Below are 15,528 nucleotides of genomic sequence, written 5' to 3'. Positions count from 1 at the left end.
TATCTCTGGTAAGAGCTCTCTTCCTGGTAGGGGGCCTCCTATTTAAACTCTCTCAAAGGCATAAGAGGGACTTAAAATGCCTTTTTCTCCTTTGGGCCCTAATGGTCTTTAGCTGGGAATAATCCATATGCCAAAGTGGCACATTCAGTGGTGGCCTGCCCTCGACCTGTGGTCCCCATACTTCAGGGTAGAAAGCAGCCCGGCTGCCCCGCCTGGGTGCTGAGCCCCTCTCCAGCCTGGTCCCAGGAGGGTGTGGGTGCAGTGGCTGCTGTTCCCTGATTGCTGGCCCTCCCAGGCCAGGTGGAGGAAAGGGGTCCCTCCCTGAGCCCCCTGCAGCTCCCCCTCCCAGGCCAGGGCTCTGGGGTGGGGCTGGAGGACTGGAGAGTGTGTCTCACTGGGCAGGCCCCGAGCAGCAGTGGGGAACCCGCAGACAGACTCAGTCCCATGGGGTAATGGACTATGGGGGGTGTGCTGTGCCCTTCCTGGCCGAGCCCTCAAGTTGGCCTCAGGGGAATGCAACCAGCGGCGTGCTCTCGGGGTGCTCTGAAACCCAGAGACCGGCTACAGGCTCCCCTGGAAGCCAACAGGCTCAGGGGGGGTCATAATTCCTGCTCCAGAAATATGGGTTTCACGACCTCCCTGTTATATTACAACTGCTTTCATGCTGAATCCTATTCTTTTACAGAAATGTTCCTATTTGATAAAATTAATGATGTAACTTAAAATACGAATACAGTCAGTCAATCACGCATTCCTCTTCCATATGGAACTAAAGCTTAGGAGAAGGGAGTTTGGAGATGTTTTAAAGTCTGAGACCGTGACGACTCACGCTAACGTAACCCAAGTGCTAAGACAATATTTGAACTCTGGGGCCGCAAGACTTAATGTCAGCTTCGTCACAACGCCCCTGAGAGTACTGTAGGCTCCTCTTGAGAGTCCTTTCTCTACGAAATAATAGGAACAGAAATTAGGGGCCTTGAAAAAATTTCCAGGGTGAAAGTAAAATTTAGTTACCCTGATCACGTGTGTCAAACATGAACACGCTACATGTGCCGCAGCAGGGATACCAGCGTTTATGTCATCAAGGCCTCATGTCGTTGTCCGCACGTTTTCCACCTTTGGCTGCTCCCTGAACCTCCCAATGCAGGGAAGGGATCTGCCGCTTTGCCGCTTGGCTCCCCGCCGGTCCCTGGGGTCGGACTGGGGTCGGGGGTCTCTCAGCTCTGGGACTGTGCACCTGCTCTCCATCATCTCTACGTCACCCTCCCGGGCTCTGGTCCCGTCCCTTCCCGTCTTGGGGTCTCAGTTTCACGTCCCGGAGACTCTCTCCGTGTTCCTCGTGTGTGCAAGTGGCCGCCCCACCGCACAGGGGCCTGGCCTGGCCTCGCCCGGCCTCCCCGGCTGCCGCTCGCTCCCTGCCAGCCGCTGACGCTCACGCTGGCCTCACACTCTGCCTTTCTCTCCCTCACACCCCCACGTCTCGTGCCCAGCTTGGAGCAGGACAGTGCGCAGCACGTACTTCTTTTTTAAATATTTTATTTATTTATTCACGAGAGACACAGAGAAACAGAGAGGCAGAGACACAGGCAGAGGGAGAAGCAGGCTCCTTGCAGGGAGCCCGACACGGGACTCGATCCCAGGACCCTGGGGTCATGCCATGGGCCAAAGGCAGATGCTCCACCGCTGAGCCCCTGGGTGCCCTCGGCACATACTTCTGAGCAAAAAAGGAAGAAAGGGTTGTAAGCCCCTTGTCTTTGGGTGGGACGGCTGGCCCAGGGCTCAGGGACGGAAATGGTCACCTGTCAGCGGCCGGACGAGAAGGGGTGTGTGGGCCATGGCCTCAGGGAAGGACGGTCCCATAATCAGCCGTGTGACGAAATCATCACCGGGCCACGATATTGCTTAAGGTTCCGTTCACTTGCCGTAGATTCTGGATTAGCAGAATTGTCACCAACCTTAAAACCAAAGTAGAAGAAATAAATCCATGGTCCATGCTGGGTGAGCTAGGACGGGAAGAAACGGCTGGGAACCCCGGCCCCCCAGAGTTGGTGGAGGGGGACTTTGCCTGAACTTTGCAGGGTCCTGAGGTTGGAGGTGCCACCAGCAGGGCGGACCCAGGCTGCCGGCGGCCTCTGAGGGCCAGTTCTTCATAGTTCACTGCATTCTCGAATTAAAAGAAAAGTTTAAAAACTGATTTAAATGAGACACATGTTCATAACTCAAGCCAGTCGTGCCCGTAAGCATGAGCCGGAGGAGGAGGCGGGGCGTCCTCACCCCGTGGTGCTGCTCAGGGCCCAGGGGGCAGCCAGCCTGGCCCCGCACAGACCCGCTGTCCCTCCCGTGGGCAGAGCCGGGGGGAGCGTGCCCGGAGCCCCGGCCGCCCCCCGTCGTGTCATTTACCCGCTGCAGGTCGGGGCAGCAAGGCCCCGCGGGGGAGCATGTCCTGCGGGCTGTGAACACCCACTCGGGAGCACCTCGGAGCTCTTGCGTACCGCCGTCCGTGGGCTCCATCAGAATTGCTTTGTTTTCTCATTAAACAATTAATTTGTGACTCTTTGGAGAGTGCAGTGGAGTCCCATCTGTTGATTCTCTTATTTAAGTTGATAAAAGAGGGCCATCGCGTGTGGAAAACCAGATAGTCATCCGGGGAGCATTTACGCTGAGGCGGGTGCCTGGTGGGGGTGTGCGGGCCCCTTGGAGGCCGGCCCTGGGCGGGGGCGGGGGCTCCCCCAGGGGCTTCCGCACGGGGTGACCGGGGCTCTCCCAGGCCCGGTTCCCATTCAAGACGAGAGCCTGTGGGGCAGGGAGTCCTGCCCCGAGGTTAAGGGGCCCCACGGTCTCCAGGCCTGGGAAGTGCACCCCTGGAGGCTCCTGGTCACCTCACGGCAGCCCAGCAGGTGGGGCAGCGGGACATGCCCCCTGCAGACCCACACCGTCCTTTCCAAAACCACTTTGAGGGCCTCTGGCCCGTGAGCTTCCCCTTTCTACGCTGGTGGGGAGAACCTCCGCTGCGCCCCTGGGACGTCTTGTTTCAGATTCATCGTCCTGTTGACGAGACGCAGGGGAGCCCACGGTGCAGAGGTTCCCCTGAGAGGTCAGCTCCGACGCCCAGTGCAGGGCTCAGGTGCCCTCCTGCCCACACAGGGGCCTGGACGCGGGTCCTCGAGCTGTGCCATCACCGCGTGAGAACCAGCTTCCCCGGGACCTCAGGCCCTGGAAGCGGCTGTTGTGTTAGGACTCAGTCCCAGGGCACCATGAGGAAGCTTGGGAAGGGCTCCGACGGAGGAGCAGGGGTGGGGGTGCCATCCACCACGGACAGGCCGCACAGATGAGAGACGGCCACGGGCCCCCGTCTGTTCCAGAGGAAACAAGTGGAAGTGACGACCCCCCGAGGCCTGGGGGCCGGATGGCTACGTCTTGGGGTGCAAGCATAGTGAGCCGTCTGGCGCCGTCCGCCTTCGGTGCAGAAGGGGAGGCGAGCCGGCCGGCCTCCCGCGGGAGCATGCCCCCGGGCCTTCCTGAGCCCTTCACCTGTGCACCTGTCCACCTGGCTGGCGCCCCGGAAGCAGGTGTTCGCTCAGGCCTGGGGGTGTGCAGCTCCGAGAGGCCCTCGTCCAGCAGGGAAGCGAGAACGCCCCAGCCAGGGGAGGTGACAACGCAGCCTTGGACCCAGAAGAGGGGCTTCCACCATGGGCGGGGGAATGACGCACCCCGGGGCTACTTCCAGAGGACTTCTATTTGATCCCCCCCCTTCAGAAAAAGTCACAGCTGACTTCCTGTTCATTTGTTCCAACCTCCGTCGTGTTTCCTTCCTCCCCTTTGTGGCGCGTGTAGGCCTGACAGCCACCTAAGCAAGCGGCGGATCGCGGCCACCGTGTTCGTCTCCTGCCGCGGCCGACCCGGCACCACGGTCCTCGTACTAGTCTTTGTGCATGGAGGGGGCGCAGCGGCAGCCTCGGGGTCCCCAGGGCGCCACGGCCAGGACGGCGGAGCACAGGGCTGGGTGCGCAGGAGCCTCCCGAGGCCGGGGAGCGAGGCGGTGACTCCCTGCTCTCGGCAGCTCCGGGCCCTGCGCCGCCTGGAGGGTGGGTGCTGCTAACGTAGCCCAGCCCCGGACCCTGAAACGGATTCACGCCTTTCGGAAAAGCTCGGGTGCTGTACTTCTGCAGCACGTCCGACCGGAGCCGGAGGGAGGGGTTTTAAGGATGGTTTGCAGGTTTGCGGGACTCCCCCTCCGCCTCTTCCCCCCCCCCCCCGTCTCCATCCCCATGTCCACCTGCCCCCGCTCCTCCCCCATCCCGGTCCACGTTGGTGGCAGGGCCCAGCAGACACCCGACGGCTCTCAGAACGTCCTTTCCTATGGAAGGCCCCGCTCGCCGTGTCTCCGTCACCTTCAGCACCTCTACTTGTGCGGGACAATTTTGACGGTGAACCTGTCTTTTGCAATCGCGCGGGGCTCCCCGAGCACAGCTGCGGGGTCAGCGAGGGGGCCTGGGGCGCCGCCCGGCTGGTCCCTCCGCGCGCAGGTGCTGCGCCTGGCTGCCCCCTCCCTCTCTCGGGGCCCAGGTTCCCTTGCAGACCTGCCCTCCCCCCGCGCTGGACGCCGGGTCCGGGCACGGGCGGGGGGGGCACGTTACAAGCAGGTAGGAAACGAGTTCTCTCTGCAACTTGTCGGCTCTGGGGTCGCTGTCCACGGAACACTCGGCGGGACTCGGAAATGATTCGCTATTGAGATGAAAACAGTCTTCAGTCACGCGGGGTCTCAGCGGGGTCCTGGGACCTCACTCGCCAGCCCCTGCTGGGGAGCGGGGAGGTGGGGGCCGGGACAAGGCGGGCCCGACATCCCCGGCCCTTCACGTAACCCCCCAGGCCCAAGAGCCCCCCAGCACCTGCCGTCCTGGCCGCCCCACACTCTCCCCGCTGGGCGGGCGTGAGGTCATAGTCCGGGACCGTCCATGGCCAGGCGGCGGGACTGTCCTTCCAACCCGGGGGCCTCTGGGAAAGCAGCCGGAGCACCCATAACGGGGGCGCCCCTGCCCTGCCGCCGGTGAGCGGGCCGCGGGCTCCCGGGCTACGCTTCTCAGTGCGGGGACGACTCGGCCACAGGCACCTGTGTCCCTGCAGATGTGCGGAGCCCCGTCTTCCCCGTGGCAGCCCCACTCCCGGGGTCTGGTTACTCTGACTCGGGGCCTGGCAAGCCCGGCTGCGTTGGCCACTCTGGGCAGTCACACGCCCCAAGAGGTGGGACACGCCACCCATGTGTCCCCTAGTGAGAGGACAGGACAGGAGAGCAAGGCCCTGAGGCCCACCCGCCTTGGCCAGGTCTGCGCCCGGCCTCCCTGCGGCCCCTGAGCCGGCACCGGGGTGACGGGGGCGCCCTGGGAGCTTACGCCTCGCTCCTTCCGGCACCTGGGCTGGGGTGAGAACTGAGGTCAGCGGCTCCGTCCTGCCCCATTGGCACAGTCCTCCGCGGTGGGGCCTGGCCGTGGCCATGTGGTTCCAGGGACGCAGGGACGGGGTGCACGGGCCTCCTCGGGGTGGCGGGCGCAAATGGAAACGGGATGGAGGGGGCCGTGCCTCCCCAGCAGCCGGCTTCTGTCTGTTTGCTCTCAGCCCTGAAATCCCTGCACCACCTGCTTCCGCCCGTCTGCCCCTCTGTCCGTCCGTCCGTCCGTCTGTGTCGCGGGCTGGCAGCTCCAGCTGATCCCCCACGGGGCAGCATTAGGGCAGGTGCCCCCACTGCCCCGGGGTCAGGGTCCCCCTGGGGTGCTTGTCCGCAGGACGCACACTCTGCAAACCACCGTGTCCTCCAGGCCTCATTTAGAAACACGTGCAACAGGCCCGACTGTCATTTTTATTACCCGACACATAAATTGCGTTTTTCTCCTTATTTTATTGTCAAATTTTCAGGGGAGCTCGATGCCACTTAAATTGACAAGCAATTTCCTCCCTCCCTAATGGTTTATTTTGCAACCTGGAAAATGACTCACCTGGTCTGTTTTTCTTCCGTGTAAAATGAGGTGACGGTTCCCGCTTTGCCTAAGCGTCTGGGGTGGGGGTGGATTACGTCACGATGGTGCTCGTGGGCGGGCGGCGGGCCGGGGGCTCGGAGCCCTGGGGGTGGGGGGGGAACGCCGTTCCTTGTTCCCCGTGACACGTTTCTGTTTGTCGGTGATGAATCCTCTGTTCTTGGAGGTGAAAATGTTCAGATATGGACACGGAGTCACCGGACTGGCACACGCAGAAAACGGAGCCCCCGTGAGTCCAGGATTATCCACTAACACTCACCCGTCTACACAGCCTGCTGCGTGCGGCGGAGGGAGGTCACTGGGGAGGGGCACCTGTCTGCGGGCACGGAGCCCCTGTGACCGGCCGTCCGCGGGCCCGTCTCCCCGTGAGCCCCGGCACGCTGCAGGCTGAGGCCAGCGAGCACCCAGCGGTCAGGGCTGTGGACCCTCTGGAAACTTCCTGGATGGCCTGACGACTCCGGTGGCCCCGCTGTGCCCTTCAATCCTGCCGCCCTGGGAAATCCCCACCGGGCTCACGTGGGGGCAGACACGGGGGGTCAGGGGTCCCTCAGCCTAGGAGGAGCCTTCCCAGCTAGATCCAAGTTCCCGAGGAGCCGTCCGTCTGAGGTCGCTGCTGGCTTTCGGAGTAGGAACGGTGGGTTCTCTCTCCTGCCCTCTTCCCAGGGGTTAATCCTCCTGCAGCGTCGGCCCCTCTCCCAGGAGACCGGTCGCACCCCCGCCCCCAGGGTCACTTCTCTTCCCTTGGGATTATCCTCCAAATAGCTCCCCACATCCCGGAGACTTTTAGAATCCCCGAACTGGAGGAAGCTTGAGAGATGGCTCCATTGCATGGATGGGGAGCCTGAGACCGAGGGAGGCCACGATTAGAATCCGACCGAACGTAGAGTTTTCCTTTGAATTAGGACGCAGCGATGCAGCTTTCCTATCCTTTTGAAGCGTTAGGTACTTTTGTCTGCAATTCATTTTAATAAATTGAAGAAAAAAATGTTTGAATGTCTTAAAGAAAATCCTAGCGCTTTGTCCAATAGGAGCAGCCTTTGCTGAGCCGAGGGTCGGGGCTCCCACCAGACCCGCCGCCCCGTGCTGCGCCCCGGAGCTGCCGTCGGTCGGAGGCCTGACACCCTGGTTTGTTCAAGGGGCTGAGCTACGGCCCCTGCTGGCCTCCCTGACGGGCTCGGGGGGCGGGGGGAGCGGCTGACAGGTCGCACCCTCCCCTGCGTGTCGCCCGCAGCAGCAGGGCCGCGCCGGGTTCCACGTGGGCCGCAAATAAGTGCTTGTCGGTTGACGGATGTGGTGATTTTCAGCACAGACACCCTCCCTCCTTCAGATGTCCCCCGGCTTCTCGGCCAGACCGGGAGGAAAATCGACCACAGGCCACGGGAGAGCACTTGAGATCGCGGAGCCGGGCCAGACGGACGGGGGGGGGGGGGGACCCGCCTGAGAGCTCTCCGCCCCGGAAACCCACGGTGACCCCGAGGCGCCCCTGCGCCCGTGGCATCACGACTCGTGCATTTTTCTCCATGAACTTGCTTTCTTGGGCACTCAGGGGAGCCTTTCCTGACCACATCGTCGGGGGTGCGGACAGGCCGGGGCAGGGTGTTCTTGGGCGCATCAGAGCAGCCCCCAGAAGCGGCCGTGGGGAGCCGTGTGACCGCACTTTGGCGGCGGAAGGGCCCAGACGCCGACCCCGTTACGTGGGAGAGACCGAGGCACAGTGGCCGGCCCCCCACCCCCGGGGCGCCTGCAAACCTGCGTCTGTTAGGACACGCGGGTCCTGTAGACGCTGCACCGGACACCACACAGGCACCCGCCCCGGGGTGTCTGGGGGCTGCGGCCGGGATTTCGGGGCCCTGACACGGTCCTCACCCCCATGGCCTGGAATGGCCGACGGCAGCTCCAGGGCTCAAGACGGGGCGGCGGGTCTGGTGGGAGCCCTGACCCTCGGCTCAGTCACAGGGAGCCCTGCACATCCTTGGGCTCAAAAGCCAGATTTGAACAGCTGGTTTTTACCAAGATCGACCGTTTTCAATAAAAGAAAGGTCGTGATATGTTTTCTCAGGATCGTGAGGGACCAACCCCGAGTAAGGCGACTCGCCTGTGCCATGAGCCCGCCCCGCGCACGGCCTCGCCCACAGGCCTCCGGACGCGTGTCTCGCGGTGCGCGCTATTTACACGTGGAGGAGACCCCGACACGCGTGTGGGCTCCCGGTGCTGTGATCTTCCGTGGGGTCATCACGGGCTCCGTGGTGCAGGGCGGACCCACAGCCTTGTGACGCCCTGGCACGGCCCCTTCCGGTTTGCACGGAACAAAGAGCACGGCTGGGGCTCGGCTGGGGCGGGACGTTCGCAGCCACCCTCCCGGGTCCAGGGACAGAGCAGGCCCCAGTGCGGGCGCTCGGTGCGGGGAGTCCAGGGCCACCACCCACAGGGGGCTCGGCGCCAAGCGGAGGCTTCTCTGCGCCTTAGGCCTGCTTCGGGCTGGGTCTCCGGGGGAGGCGGGTCTCATGCTGTTCCCTGGGGCCCCTCGTGGCTGTGAGGTCCTGCCCGGGGCCTGGGAGCTCCTTCAGCTGTGCCCCAGGGCTCGACAGGGTCCCCGGGGGTGGCCGCCTTCCTCCTCTGGTATCGTCTGCAGCCGCCCACCCTCCGTGGCTCTGTCCTCCGCAGGCCCCCGACACGGCCCCGCAGCTCTCTGGCCCGCCTAGATGCTCTTCGGCCGCACGCTGTCCCGTCCCGTCTGCCCAGCGCAGCAGCGAGAAGAACCGGGGGCTCCAGAACCGCGTCTCGGGGGACAGTCGGTGGGTGGGTGGCCACGTGGAGGGGCCGTGGGCGGAAGCCCAGACGGGGATCCCGGGGGTCTGGCGTCCTGTGGCAGCCACGAGCTCCTTGGACGGGGCAGGGGAGGCCCTGGACCTGACTGAAGCGCCGACCCTGGCTTCTTGGCTGGTTCCAGCCCAAACAGCAAATGTTCGTGTTGCCGGACACCCAGGTCCTGAGCCCTCATGGCTCAAATGGTCCCTGCGGGGGGAAGCGTGGGTGAAGCGGCTTGGGTGTGGACGCTGGTGAACCAGCATCTGGTTACCATGAGGATGACGTGTCCCCCCGTACGACATGAGATGCTGACGGAAGTGGTCCTGGGATTTCAAAGTGGAACCCCGACTCTCCGGAGACACCTGGTAAACTGAGGCACGCTTGACTTTCCCCTGGATCCCCCAGGCTCTGCCTCACTTTCTGCCGTGCTTTGCCGCCGCGTCGTGGGCAGGTGGCCCTTCCCGTCCACTGTTTTGCACGTTTAGCTCCTCCCGCCGTGCGGGCGAGCGCCCTGCTCTCTGTGCTGTGGGGCTGGGGCCGCGGGTGGGCGGTGCGTCCCCAGTGGAGCCCTCTTGACCACCCGGGCTCCTGGCCGCTCCTGGCACCTGGACGGAAGGTGGGCTTTGGGGAGCAATCCCTGCAGGTTCCGGAGACGTTAGCGCCGCCCCGGGCTCTGCTGATCTCGGTGAGTGATGCTACAATGTCCCACTGCCCTGAGGTTAGAATTTTCGTGGCTCGAGTTCGGTTCCCCGGTTCAGTGGAAGCTGGCGGCTCCTTCCTTGGGGCCGGTCTGGACACGGGCCTGTGCTTGGTGTTGCCACACGTCCCGGCGGTGGACACGGCTGCCCTGGGGCCCGCAGGTCGGCCCTGACCCACCTCTGGGCTCGGGACGGGCCGCCCTGCCCGCTGGACCCAGCTCTGCAGCCCCGAGGGCACCAGGGGCAGACGCCCGCACCCCATCCCAGCCCGCGGGCCCCTTCCCACAGCCGCCTTGCCAGGCTGCGCGGTCGAGGAAGCCAGAGTGGCCCAGGCGAAAGAGGTGGGGGGGAAGCACGGCGGGCTCGTTTGACCCCCTGGCTCGGTGTGTGTGAGCGTGTGCACGTGCCTGCAGACGCGCGTCTAAGGCACTGGTCTTGCCTCTTCCTGCCGCCCCGACCCTGCTGGACGGACGGTAGCTCCAGGGCAGGCCCCGGCCCCTCCAGCCTCTTCCAGAGGGGATTTGTCGGTTTGCGGGGCTGGCATCCGGTTGGATGGCCTGGGATTTGGGTTCTTAGCATCGGCCCCACGGCTAACGGCGCCGGGTCTCACCGCATCTGAACATCTGAGGGCCGTGCGCACGGTTCAGAGGAAGAGGGACCTAATCTTGGTTTCTGTGTGCAGAAGGCACATTTTTGTCACTTCCCCCTCCCTCACCGGGGTGGTGACATCGGCGCCCGCGCAGTGGTAACGGGGGTTCTGAGCAGCATGGACCCGTCAGGGTGGGGACCAAGGGTGGCCCACCCATCCTGGCCATGAGCTAGCAAGGCCCGAGAAAGCCTGGTCCTCCTGCCCCACGCTGGCCTCTGTCCTTGTCACGGAGCCCGCCGGCTGCCAGCTGCTGGCCGTCAATCCACGGCCCACGGGCCTGGTCCAGCGGCTGCGGCCAGCGGTGAGGTGGGTGGTGCGCGGGCCCAGGAGGAGTTGCCGCGGGCGTTCGGGGCCAGCGGAGGGACTTTGTCACGAGACCACGATCAAGGCCTGGGACGGCACGACTGTTCTGGGGGATGCGCGGCGTGTGCCGCCAAGTGGAATTTTCAAGGCCACTTTCTGTCCGTTTGGTTTTTCCAAAGTGAAGTGACTGATGGGTGCTGATGACAGCTGTTTTGGTCCCGCAGATAAAAGCCGAGAGCGCAGCCGAGCGCCCTGCCCGCCTGCCCTGGTGCTGCACGCCGAGAGGAAGAGCCCGGCCAGGGACGGAGACGACAAGGTTGGTCTCGGGCCCCTGCTCGCGGTGGGTTAGGAGGACCAGGGACGCGCACACACCTGTTTTCCCACCTGGGTCACGTGCGGGGACGCTTTCCCGTCCTCCCCGTGAAAAGGAGCCGAATCCACGGGTCGGCCCGGAGCACAGCGGCAGACGGGTGTCCGAGGGCGCGATCCCAGCCGCCCGGCCTGCCCTGTGGGTCCTGGCTCCAGGCCTCGCGGGTCGGGGCTCCGTTTGGAGCAGCGTGGGTGGCGAGCTCGGCTCCCCCGTGCGTGGGCTGCACACTTCAGGGCTGCAGGCCGCAGCTACACTGACAGCGCCCGGGGAGGCCTGCGCACGCCTGCGTGTGATCTTATCCGTGTGTGGACCCCTCCACCCCCCACATTTGCTCTTCCTCCCCTCGTTCTCATCTTAGGCTTCTCTTTGCCTTCCTTAAAATCCTAAAACGGTATTTTGAGGATTGACCACGGCGCATTCACCTTCCCGAGAACGACCCACGGGATTACATTTATCGCTACATTTGAAAATCACAATCGGCACTTAATTTGCTCTGATGTGTCAAGGATCCTGGAGGCCGGCCGGCCGCCTCAGAGTCCGGGGCACGTTCTCCTGAACCTGCTTCCGCCGGGTCCGTCTCCGCCGCGGGCCCCGTGAGCCTCCCCGTCCCCGCGGGCTCTCCTGCCCGTGTCCCCGCGAGGCCATCGCTGGGCGGCATCACCCACCGGCGTGTCCCCGCCTTCCGCGGCCGTCGCGCCAACGTCCCTCGGCCTACGTGGTCACGACTGTTAGCACACGTCGCACGTTTGCTCCCGGATGTAGGATCCCTCTGTCGGAGATGAACATCCGGGCCGGAATTACGTATTTATTAAACAAATATCCTTTCTAGCGCCTTAACTACGTTCTGGATCCCTGGGCCCTGCGCCTCTAATTCACTTTTACCGCTTCAGCGCGGAAAGGGAGTTTTATGCCATTTTTATCACCAACAGGAAATCACGAGCAGCGTGTGCCACATGGAGAAGACCTCAGTAATTAGCGGTAGAGAATCCCAGCATTGCCAAATTTAAATGTTGGTCCCGGCCACAGATCACGCCCCGCCAAATCTGCGTGAGTAATTAGCTGGGGGTAATCCACTGCTCGGAGGCCCTCGTCGGGTTTCTAGCGTTCAATTAGCTTCATAATGAAAATCTCCCCTTGTTTTTCTAATTGGATCAGTAATATAAACTCTGGCCTCAATATATATATATTTTTAAAACACCACTTTCTGGGTGCCCCCTGGCCCCCGTTTATGTTCATTATTTATCCTGACCACTTTTTTTTTTTTCCCCTCACGGGAGGGAAAGTCATCTTTTCCTACCCGAAAATTCTAAACGGAATTATTCTTCGACTTCAGAACGTAGGGATGATTACAGAAATTAAAGATCGTTCATTCCGTGTAATTACCGGTGTCTGGGCGTGAACACAGGAGGAGCCTGGAGAAAGCCCAGGATGCACTCGTGCGAGCCCGAGGGCCCCTCGGGTCCCGGGCATCCCTCGTCCCTCCCCGTTTGTCCTCAACCAGAGACCCCGCGGGGACCTTCGGGGAGGAGCACTGTCTGCGCGGGCCTCCTGTCCTTCCTCTCGGCCGCCGGCTCTGTGCACACTGTCCCGCGGCCCTGACCACGGGCCCTTCCCTGTCCTCATCTCGTGCGCAGGCGGCTGGACACGGGGCGGCCCTCCAGAGCGCCACATTTCCATGCGTGGGACATGCTTTGCCCTGGGCTCTCAGTGACACTTGGGCTTCTCTGAACTTTTGGTCCAGATCTCGTGTCTCAGTGCTCACAGAATTTAGGTTTGCCTCTCTGGCTCGCCGGCTTGCACGGAGGCTGACGTGGGCTGCACGAGCGCCGGCCCAGGTGCATGTGGGGTTCTCTGCCCACGCCCTCCTTGCACCCGCGCCCTCCTTGCACCCGCGCCCTCCTTGCACCTGCACCCTCCTTGCACCCACGCCCTCCTGCACCCACGCCCTCTTGCACCCACGCCCTCCTTGCAGCAGGTGCCCTCCCCTCACATGGCAGCGCTGAGCCCCACAGTCCAGACCCTCCAAACGCATGCTTGACCATCTCCTCAGCCCTAGGGTGTCCCGTAACGTCCTGTAACAAGCAATGGGAGAAACTGGGTCGTCATTCTTTTTTTTTTTTTTTTCCCTTTCATTCAACAAATCTTGAGCTTTAGTAGCACCTGACATTCTCAGCTGAGAGCCTGGTGGTTGCTTTGAATACCATCTTGGTGTTTTTTTAATCTCACCTGAATTCTTAAGAGAGAGAGAGAGAGAACACAGTCTCATATTATTCTACGTTTGAGATTGAAAACGTACAAAGAGCTGGGAAAGGAAAAACCGTGTCCTCCCCACGCCGCGGCGGTTTGCATGCTCACCGCCACTCCATTTCTCTCCTTCAGCGGCTCCAGGGTCGAGATGACACTTTTTAAAAGATTCCTCATTGTGGCTTTTGCGGTTCTACCTGCAGGAATTCGGTTCTGTTTTCCCTCCGTTTGGCCAGCAGCCAGCAAGGCAGCTAAAGAAGTTAATCCGGACCTTCCGTCTGCGCCTGCGTTGGTGTTATCCCCACCCCGTCCCGTCTCTCCAGCCACTTTCATTTCTCTCCACATCGTATCCAGGATGAACGACGAGCAAGTGCCCCAGCCATGTATTTTTTCTCTTTCCCATAATAGAGAATAAATCTTCGTTTTCTCCTAGGTGATGTCATGTTCAAATCTTTATCTTCTCAACAGAGACGCCGACCCAGAGAGATTTTCTTTTTTTTTTTTTTTAATTTTTATTTATTTATGATAGTCACAGAGAGAGAGAGAGGCAGAGACACAGGCAGAGGGAGAAGCAGGCTCCATGCACCGGGAGCCTGACGTGGGATTCGATCCCGGGTCTCCAGGATCGCGCCCTGGGCCAAAGGCAGGCGCCAAACCACTGCGCCACCCAGGGATCCCCCAGAGGGATTTTCAAACCCAGCTCTGCCCCTGGAGTCCCCTGCACCATGTCATAGGCCCCCCGAGCTGAGTCCCCAGCTCGATGCTCACAGAGGGGAGACCACCCTCACCGGGTGCTGCAGGGGGGCGGGCCGGAGTCCTCGTCCTGCCGTCAGGGCCCGGCATGAGCACGCCGGGACCCCTTGCCGCTTCTGGCGTCCTCGCCAGGGGACACGGTTTTGGAAGCTCTGGGCTGTGGCCTCTGAGTTTGCAGCTCTGGGGGCCCAGCCCGTTCCTGGAGATGAATGCCACGTGATGCTTCACCCACGAGATGTTAAGGCATCCGGAGGCAATCTCTCGGCGGACTATGCAGAGAGTTTAGCCAATTTGGGGTAATGAGGGAGATGCCTTTGTCTGAGTCCCTCAGCACGGTCTGTTGTGCCTTCAATTTCGTATTCTCAGCGTAATTGCTCAGGCCCGTCTGCTTCGCCACCCTGAGCGGGTCTTTATCGAGTGGGTGCTGTGGGCAGGCCCGTCTGCAGGAGACACGTTATTCTTCACTTGCTTGCCTAATTGAAGATGAACGTTTAAATTAAAAAAAAAAAAGTGCTATCGTTCTCTTTCTGTTGAAAGGAGCCTCCATCGATACTCGTCACAAGAGAGGACAGCGCGGCGGAGGGCAACAGACCCGTGGCCTCTACCCCGGTGCCCGGATCCCCCTGGTAAGATGCCCCGAGACCAGTGACCAGTAGCCTCGTCCTGACCCACGCTTGCTTGTTGGCACCAAAGCGGACGTGCACGTTCCTCAGGTGCTTTAAAAAAATTAATTTGTGGCGCGTGGCAGGGGCAGCTGCACACCGTTGTCACATTCTGCAGAAAGAAAAATAGCATTTAAGCGCTAAGGTATCTTGCTCTCGTGCATTTGCGCATCGCTATTGAAATAGTGAGCTGCTGCATATATGTCAGTGAAAGACGCCGACTGAAGAAAACGTAGCTCACATTACGCTTCAAGGAGCCTTTATCCCTCTACTCCAGGAACACAGTAACCGGGTGGCTGCTAATTAGAGATGTGTCTGGCTCTCTCCAGCTGCCCTGTGAGGATTGCTGATCTTTGAGTATGCTGTACTCCAAATACCCTCCACGGGGGAGCCACTGTCTTTGGTTTTTAAAAATGTCCTTTTATAATGGAGTAATTTGGAAGCAGAATAAGAAGGTTATTATAATAAAAATTAGTTTTAAAAACCTGAAGATGAGAGGGTAGGACAGAGCTGGAAGGGAGAGGTAGCCCAGACAACAGAGGCCGTGCCCTTGAGTCCACCGCACGGGCCTCTGTGTAGGGGCAGCCACCGGCTGATGGTCCCCCGCGTGCCATCGGCCTTGCACGGCGTCCCTGGTGACCGGCGATGCCCGAAGGAAGGGCACGTTGGGCACCTACCGGGCCCCGCGGCCCTGCCCTGGTCACCTGCCTCTTGTGGTCAATCATGTTCTGACCACCCGGAGCCCTGGGCCTGCGTCCCTTCTCTGCACGGCCTGTGGTCGGTGTCGCCAGCACTGGCAGCCCCCGCCCTCTGCCTTCAGCTGAAGCCGCTCTGCATCCTGAAAACGCTGTCGGAGAAGAGCCTGCCTCGGCTCGCACACAGCGCACACCCGGCCCTTGGGTGTCCCCTCATGCGGGGAGTGTCCTGCAGCTCCGTTCAAGCCAGACCCCAGAGGCTGACAGCCCTGCCCCTCCACGCTGCCCCTCTCCACAGATCCGGGCTGTGTCCGCAC

At 61.8% G+C, this 15,528-nt stretch overlaps 1 protein-coding gene across 1 annotated transcript in view; it reads left to right on the top strand.

Annotated features, from left to right (window-relative positions):
- TCERG1L (transcription elongation regulator 1 like) overlaps positions 1-15,528 on the top strand; it is a 182,939-nt gene that overhangs the window by 112,334 nt on the left and 55,077 nt on the right. The window contains exons 5-6 of the mRNA XM_055300294.1: positions 10,712-10,803; positions 14,392-14,480. Of these exons, the coding sequence (XP_055156269.1) occupies positions 10,712-10,803; positions 14,392-14,480 (181 nt within the window). The remainder of the gene's footprint in view (positions 1-10,711; positions 10,804-14,391; positions 14,481-15,528) is intronic.

The sequence above is a fragment of the Nyctereutes procyonoides genome, unplaced genomic scaffold, assembly GCF_905146905.1.
Source record: "Nyctereutes procyonoides isolate TBG_1078 unplaced genomic scaffold, NYPRO_anot_genome, whole genome shotgun sequence".
Taxonomy (NCBI): domain Eukaryota; kingdom Metazoa; phylum Chordata; class Mammalia; order Carnivora; family Canidae; genus Nyctereutes; species Nyctereutes procyonoides.
The sequence above is the reverse complement of the archived record's forward strand: the minus strand, read 5'-3'. Positions and strand labels throughout refer to the sequence as shown.